This window comes from Aplysia californica, unplaced genomic scaffold, assembly GCF_000002075.1.
Source record: "Aplysia californica isolate F4 #8 unplaced genomic scaffold, AplCal3.0 scaffold00053, whole genome shotgun sequence".
NCBI lineage: Eukaryota > Metazoa > Mollusca > Gastropoda > Aplysiida > Aplysiidae > Aplysia > Aplysia californica.
This window is the reverse complement of record NW_004797323.1, coordinates 887,732-896,598: the sequence shown is the minus strand read 5'-3', so window position 1 is coordinate 896,598 and position 8,867 is coordinate 887,732. Positions and strand designations below refer to the sequence as shown.

Sequence of the window (8,867 nt, the reverse complement as noted above, 5' to 3'; positions counted from 1 at the left end):
ACACACACACACACACACACACACACACACACCACACACAGAATTACACATGCACCCACACACAGACGCTCGAATTTACGTATATTACTCACATTTTTGAGCAAAGCGTAGCCTACATAATTTTTTACACGGAAAATGCTTCTCTCATTTCTAGAATGGTCCGATCTTATCAGATCATGCCCTGTCTTTCTGCGCCGTGTCTTTCTGAAGAAGCAGCAACATCAGCCTCATTCAGCGTGTACACACTAACATATAATTTGTCAAAAAGCAGTTGATTGCAACACTGTAGTCAAGTCAAATAATCCCTGTTCAAGATAGGACCCCCGCCCCCAATCTTTCCCTCCCTGATTTTGTTTGCAGAAGATTTATGGAACAGCTAATTCTTAATGAAAAGCTGAAACAAATTCTCATTCTAAAAATCACCCCCCCCCCAAACAAAACAAAACAAAACACAAAAAACTATGAAAAAAACTGGAACAATCGACCGTTATAAATCTTGCTCATGCTCATGACAAAGCTTACAATAATCCATTTCAAGAACTTTGCGAGAACACACCTATTGGCCGTAATATCGGATCTGAGTGTAGACACGGACGGGACACAGATCCAAAGAAACGAAGCAACTGCGGCACAAAGAGAGACTGTGGACCTTGTGTTGCGGACAGAAAATCAACTCTTGTGTTGTCACCGAAGAATCCTTTAACATGCTTTTCTCATGGCTCACCTTGTTGGCTGTAATGGCATCAGGTAGGAACAGGGATACAAATTAATAATTCTATTCATTTCCTGCTTTTGATAATTAAAGAACGCTCAGTTTTGGGCCCTTTAAAAAACATAATTTCGTTATTTATTCCGATTTCTGAGTGCTGTTTTGTTTACTTGAAACCTAGAAAGGCAGGCAACACTATGCATTCTATATAATATGCAAAATCATGTTGATAATTTGTGCATGACGGTTCAAAATGTTCCGTAACATTGCCTTTGATCTACTGCTGGTCGGAAATTTATGTCCTCTTACGTCATTGAAGAGATAATATATAAGAAATCGGAATAAATAACGAAATTATGGTTTTTAAAGGGCCCAAAACTGAGCGTTCTTTAATTATCAAAAGCAGGAAATGAATAGAATTATTAATCTGATAAGAATCACCACAAAAGCGTTCCTGACATAGCTTTGTCTGAAAAACTTGAAGTAACCATCTTTATTGAAGGAGATCGACTCCGACAGGAATCTCTCGCCTTTCATGCGATCTCATTATGCAGAAAGGGATCCAACTGTCCACCAAAACTAATAGAAAATGTTTTTTCGTCTATTTTCCTCTAAAAATAAGATCAAACGCACGAATTTTTGCTACTGTTTCCAACAATCATATAGTGATATATGGCTTAAATTTAGTCAGCTACCATTTTTTCATGTAGTCTTCCTTTACAATCTGCTAGAGGTGTCAACATCTTGATTTCTTTCCTCACGTGCTCTTCCCAGTTTGAGTATTTCGGGTGTCAAGTAAACAGTAAAAGAATGTTTCTCATTTTTAAGTGTAGGTGTTTTACGCCACCATCAACACGCTAACGTAATTTTGGAGGTGGGCTTATGGCTCTGGCCTGTCATGGCCAACCGAGGATGAGAGGAATATAACATCCCAGCAGAAAGACAGAGAAACTCGAATATAATTCCTCGCTTTCGGGAATCCAACTCGGACCTCTTTTGCGCAACGGCGAAGTGCGTGACCGCTACACCACAGATGCCCGTAATGTTACTCGGTGTAACTAACGAATTCCAAGCTCTAGAACACATTAATTAATCTGAATAATTAATTAAAAAATTGAATGAATCTACAAATGAATTCAGTGAAGATAAGCAATAATAAACATATATACGAACCAAGCAGCATTAAAACAATAAAAGAGAAGGATGCCAAAAAGAAATGTTATATGTAAATACAGAAAAAAAGAAACCATGAATAAATGATGAGGGTCAAGAAATAGAGGAGAATCAATGATAACAAATTTCAATGCTTTCCAAGATGAAAGAAGGAAGAGGGTTCTCAACCAGAATCTTGTATTAAATCAAAAGGAGGAAATATTCTGTTGAAAAATGGGGCGTTCTAAATCAGCCGCGGTTCGTCCATAGAGCACGGACATGCAGTGCCGCCCAAATTTTAAAAAAATGTTCTATTAGGTACCAAAAACAAAGACCAGTCAAATATTATATCGAAACAATCTCCTCGCTGGCGCTGTAACTGTCATGTCTGTGTCTATAACGCTGTAAAACAACTACTATGCCATACCAAGTACCAAAGTCCACGCTGGTTAACTAAACATAATACACGTAGGATATTTAACAATGGTAACCTGTTCTATAAATCGTTCTTTGGGATAACCCAAGCGATGACGACACTCGTAGCGAGCTTGGCGGTACATTAATATTAACATGACGGCACATCTCAAATGTGCACCCACGAAACATAGCCCACAGTAGGCATTCTAAAAATAAACGGGATAGACTGTACACTAGGGACCGTGCAATGTGAACTCGCTCTCTGCTGCTGCCACCACTTTCCAAAGAGGAAATTTACTCGTTAATCTGATCCGTAGGCTTTTCATGGCAGTTTGTCAAAATGATTTTTTGAGAAATACTGAACGTTTCAAAGAGATCTCCGTACTAGAAGTATTCTAAAAATTGAAGAATACATCCCCGGGGGTACAAAATAGTCCCAGGGCGTTCGGATATGGTTAACGCATGAACTGGGTGCATTCCTGTTCCTCTCCACTCTCTTTCGTTTCCAGTCTGACCCATTTCCTTGATCAGCATAAAAATGGGAGGGAAACGAATATGATACTCTTTTGTCTCCGCTCGCTTTTCCTTCGTGAACAACCGGTGTTGTCATTGACATAATAGATCTACATTGTATTGAGTTTGCTACCCTTGTGTTTAGCAATAATGGAGGATTTTCAATTACTTTTATTGTTTTGGGTGAAAAGAAGACCCTAAACAGTACTAGATACATAGTATTTATTTATTTTTTTTAACAAAGAGTTGATTTTGGAGAATATCATCATCTTCTGGATGAAGTTTTAAGGCAAGAGGAAAAATGTGTTTCCTACATTCGGATGCGACCTGAAACTCATTGGACCTCATATTGAGAAAAGAACAACAAATTTTGCACTGCAGCAATGAGCGCTTTTTTATTTGTTCAGTGACACCGAGTCTATTGTTGTAGGTTGAGAGGACAAAGACAATTCTGGTGATCTGATCACTTGCTGAGAGAGAACTGGGAGAAATTTTAGTTGCGAGATAAAACGGGTGCACTCAGTTTCCGGTGATGAAATAAGAGACACCCCCGATGATTCGGCAATTGGGAGGAAAGGTCAAGCTGGGAGCAACAGCGAACGGAGGCGAAAAGGAAGGCACTCAATTTATACATTTAAGTTACCATCCTATGAGTACTGTTGTGCCTTTGAATGGTTTTGTAGTGAAGTGGTGAAAGTTATTATTTGAGTGCTCATTTCCAATGCAAGATGAACGAAATTCATGCTTAGCTAACAAATTCAGATCTGGAAATCAAAGCGACAAGTAAAAAGAATGAAAATGAAAACATACGGTCCTCTTTCACCAACCCAAAGATCCTAAAATTATACACCATCACATTTACTATGCCCTTAACTATCTTCAGCCTGCGATAGCTTAATTGTGTACGCCCACTTTTTAGCCCCACAAGCTTCCCCTGTTCTAAATAGATGGTCAGACTACACAGAAAAGTATTTTAAGATGGCAAGGAAGAAAAATGTATAACAAATAAATACAGGTAAATAAAGGGACCATCAATTCGGAAAGAAAATGCACAGGCTGTTATTAAGAAAACGAAACAAAGAAAAGCGACGAGGCCAGATATTAGTCCAGTTGAAGTTATTATCACGTTAAAAGAATTGAGTTCTGAAATAACGAAACTCTCAAATTCTATCGGTGATAGTGTTAAGATACCAGAACATATGATACAGCCAGTCTTTACAGCGTCGTGTGAATTATGAGATGCTACGGGGTGTGAATTGCATAGAACAAAAAGCCGAATGAGTTACTTTACTTTGCTACGATTTCTGATGGAAAGAATAAGAACCAGTTTAAACTACAGTTATCTAGAACAAAAATTGGTTTTGTTCATGACAAAGAACCTGAAATTCTAAATTCGTCCTATCAAGATGACCCAAAGGCTTTAAAAAAGTTAGAATTATAAAAAACTGTGAGAAAGCTAGACACAGACAGAAGAAAGTATTGCGTATCACAACTGCATAAACATAATGGTTGTTATTATTTCTGTTTCTCCAACAGACTTTGAGCCTAGTTCCTATCGCCTAATAATTATGCTGCAGTGTGTGAAACTAAATTTTAAGCTTCACCCTTTGCTTCATAATGTGTTGTTAGAACCAGGGGTAACAAAAAAGCTTTTGATTTGTAACCAGAGATCCTACAAGTTGGAGTGGGGTAATAGCTGAGCACGGCGCGTCAGTTCTAACATTTTTGGGTTGATCCTTTTTATATGATATGAATATGATGTTGCTCTGCCCGCCTCCTGTCGCCAGCCCCTTACTTTCATCTTTTATAATACAGAATTGTTCCTTCTTGTTGGAGAGCTGGAGTCATAGTGGGCAGTAAATCATGAGGCTTTATGAAGAAGAAATGCTGAAGCCAAGAAGCCCGCAATCTGAACATTTCACTCATAAGTTGAAATGAAGCTATTAAAGTCTCAGAATGTTGCAAACTTTTCTCTGTCAGAATTGATCTACTTGGACATTTCAGAAGCCAATAATCACACAGGTCTTTATTTCACCCATTTCTTTTTGAGAATTCTCCTCCGCAGATGCACTAATTATCGTCAGACAATGGACATTGATGGACGAACACCACCACCACCACCACCACCATCACCATCATCATCATTGTTGTTGTTGTTATTATTATTATTATTATTATTATTATTATTATTATTATTATTATTATTATTATTATTATTATTATTATTATTATTATTATTATTATTATTATTATTATTATCTTTGTTTCCTCCATTTTCTGTTCAGCATCATTTAAAATAAATAACTACAGTGCATTACAATGACCTTTCCCCTTAAGGTTCCGCTATCACTCTCAATGATTGCCCTGCTGCGCTACCCAGAGACAAGTACTTGCAAGTCCACGGGGATTCCTGCTTCCGGTTCGTCTTGACCCATTACCGCTACTTCTTCGATGCGGAGAGAGACTGTGAACACGAAAAAGGCACACTAGCCTTGGTGAAGACTTTTGAGGTCCAGGAATATCTGGCAAAGGAACTGGTCAATACCTACGGTGTGCTTAAAAACACTAAGGTGTGGATTGGTCTAAACGATTTCGCTAAGGAAAACCAGTTTGTGTGGGAGGACGGAACAAAGCTCGTTCCTTCAGCATACTCAAATTGGGCACCTGATAATGGTCCTCGGGATGGTTTGATTCAACATAATTTGGAAGACTGCGTGTCAATAGACGTCACTACCCACAAATGGCACGATCATCACTGCACGGATTTCCTGTTTTTTATATACGAAAAACCGTACGTGTGCGAGTATAAGGTATCTGCCCCAGCCACGTCACCAGCAACTACAACAAGTACAACATCTGCCCCAGCCACGTCACCAGCAACTACAAGTACAACATCTGCCCCAGCCACGTCACCAGCAACTACAACAAGTACAACATCTGCCCGTTCCTCGTCACCTGCAACTACGAGTACAGCATTTGTACCTAGCTCGTCCCCTGAAACCACGACGATCACAAAGTCTACCCCGAGCTCCTCAACTCAGAGTAGCCAGGAGACGACTGTATGCCCTCCCTTCAACTGTCACCTGGACTGTGGTTTGGATGGCTACGCTCTCGACCCAGACACAGGCTGCTTTGTTTGTGATTGCTCTGCCTATTGACGTAAAACATGAAACTGATGTAACACTGTTGCTAACAATGAGCAGTCAGTCCAAAAAAAAAGAGTTTTTCTAAGTATTCCTAAAAGTTGTCATTTAGACTAATTGCTTAAGGACTGTGAAGAAAAAAATCACGTTTTAATTTTAAGAACTGTCCGTTTTCCTCTTTAATCATGAGACCATGTACATAATATAATAGAGGCAGATTTCTCTGCACTGCCCATTTCCTACACTAGTTCATAATTTTTTTGACACTTTCTACAAAATTTTGCACGACTTCCCCTCCCTGCCAATGCGATATTGTCTGCGCATGATTGAATAAGAGGGGTACTCTTCCACAACGTCTCATTCTTCGTTTTGCGATTGCTCTGACGAGGTTACATTGTAAAAAGGGTAGAAACATGTATTGGCATAAATAAGAAGAAAGTAAAATATAAAACACACAGGCTAAAGAAGAAATCTAAACTTGCCCAAATTTGTACTGTATGTAAACGGTTAAAGAGTATGTGATACAAGTGTTACAATAATACGAATAGTAGTACTTTATCCTTGTCACCTTTTTTCTTTTCCTTATCGATGTATGGCACTCATAATAAAAACTCCTGCATTCTTTATGTGTATAAAAACCTTTGTCCTTTGTTTTCTTTACTCATTCATTAAGTTTTTTAAATGGTCTAATTTGCCAACGGTTAATAATCAGCGTATTTACGATTGAGCTCCGGATATTTCACCACCAGTAAAGAATAATTCTTTTTAAATGTTGGTGGTTTTTACGCCATCATCAACACAATCGAGAAAAGTTAAGATGTGTGCTTTGACCCTGCCTGTCAGGGCCAACCGGGACTGAGAGGGATACAACAGAAAGACGGAGATATTCAAAAGGATTTTTTAACTACTTGGGAATCGAACTCAGGTCTTCAGCATGAGCCAGCGAGGCCCCAAACGTCACGCTTCAGGAACGATTGATGCTATATAATGTAAGGAAGTGTCTACGTACTCCCCGATTGGGGTCTACGTAGTCATGGTATCTAGGTGGACCCCAAAAATGTTGGATCGTGATTGGCTCGCTGAGCGAGCGGTAGTTTACATTGGTTACAATTTACATTGCAAGGCTGCTAGGCCTACTTACTGATCATCTCGGGTAGTATGTCTATCTTCTGTTACTATAATTAATATATTTCAGCCGAGAGAGAGAGAGAGAGAGAGAGAGAGAGAGAGAGAGAGAGAGAGAGAGAGAGAGAGAGTTTTTAATGAATATAGGCCTACGTATCTAGATATAGATCTAGATCTAGATCTAGATTTTGTTGTGCGCCCAGCCAAGAGTGTGCAGTTCGGTCTAGATTTAGAATCTATATCTAGATCTATATCTAGAGATCTAGTAGTGGCCTGGTGGGCGAATGACCGAAGAGCGACTCTTGACTGCTTGCCTGTGAATTGGCGGAGACACACTAGGCCTAGGCCTATCATTCAACTTGATTCATACATGGGGACTGGACGAGAAGGCCAGATAGTGTGGCCTTCGCGGAACTGGATCTAGTCGATTCCAGGGGGCGGCCATTTTGGAAAAAATGCTAACGAAAGGCTCATGCTCTTTTACAATGTGGAAATTCCTCAATTTCAAACATCATTTTCACAAGTAAAAATAGTTTAAAAAAAAAAAATCTTGGTTATTTATATAGCCAAGAAAAAGCTATTTTGTTAAAAGTATTTGTATATTAAAGAATAATAGAAATGAAACCTCATCACACTGTGTTTGTTAACACAGGCGCCTAGGCCTATACTCATACAGCTGCCGAGGCCTACTTTAAAAAGAAAATTGATTTTCATTGGGAAATCAAAATAAAACAAAGCGATGCTCATGTATAATGCATGCCACAGGAAAGGCTAACTGGGGTAAGCTGTTAAATCCATGGATTCTGGAATGCCTAGGCCTAGGTTATAATCATTATTAGTACATCAAAGTAAGAAAAACAATAAAAAGAACAATAATACTAGACTTTATGACTATGAGTATGAGACCCCTTTAATAAAGTAGGCCTAATATTAATAAGAGAAAAGCATAAAATTGAGAGGAAGAAAAACTTAACAATTTCTTTTCTTATTACTGTACAAGTGAATGTGATGCCTGTGTTTCTGTTGTTGATGTTATAGTTCTATGCCACTCATAATATTATTATTTTGATTAAATTATCACAATATTCTTCACAAATAATATTATTCTATGACTTGAAAGATACTGTTTTTTGCAGCTTTTGTAGCTCATGTTCTGAGCCACAATTAAGTTGCTGCAGGGATGGCATTTCTCTGTCAAGTAGATCTAAATGTGGTTCTGCCTGAGCACATATGGCCACATTCCTTTTCTTGGCAGGTTTGACAGTTTCTTCAATGCTTTACTACAAATACAAAGAAGTCATCTGCAATTTACAAACATTGTATCAAACTCAAACCAACTTCATCCCACATTCAAATACAAATAATTCAAGCCCTTTTGATTCTGGTAAAGGAAACTGAAAGGGTGATGTTTAGTATTTAATTATTCAGCTGCTAAATAAGGACTGTGTTGAAAACCTTTTCATAGCTATCAAAGGAAAAAGCAGCCACATACTTCAGTGGGTACTTGCTTAGGAAAGTGTTTCCAGTCATATGTGACAAGTGTAAGACTTTGAGAAAAAGGAAGACCTAGATCTAGATCTAGATCTACATGGCCCACAAAAAATGAAGGTCTTGTAAAGCCATGTTAATTCCAGCTACTCGTAGGCCTGGTCAGAAGCAGTGGGACTGTTTGAAGCCATTAGAGCTTCTTTAATTGAGCAAAAGAAACATAGTTTATAATATTGTGTCGATGGGGGCTTAAGAAGACATTATTTTTAAAAAGAAACTAAACACCAAACAACATTTTAAAACAAAGCTACTCACACCCC

General features: G+C 38.5%; 1 protein-coding gene across 1 annotated transcript; it reads left to right on the top strand.

Moving 5' to 3' along the window:
• Positions 1-428: 428 nt before the first annotated feature.
• LOC101852455 lies at positions 429-6,569 on the top strand. Its single transcript, XM_005092797.3, has 2 exons — positions 429-747; positions 5,129-6,569. The coding sequence occupies exons 1-2, from the start codon at positions 705-707 to the stop codon at positions 5,947-5,949; spliced, it is 864 nt and encodes a 287-aa protein (XP_005092854.1). The 5' UTR covers positions 429-704; the 3' UTR covers positions 5,950-6,569.
• Positions 6,570-8,867: the final 2,298 nt, after the last annotated feature.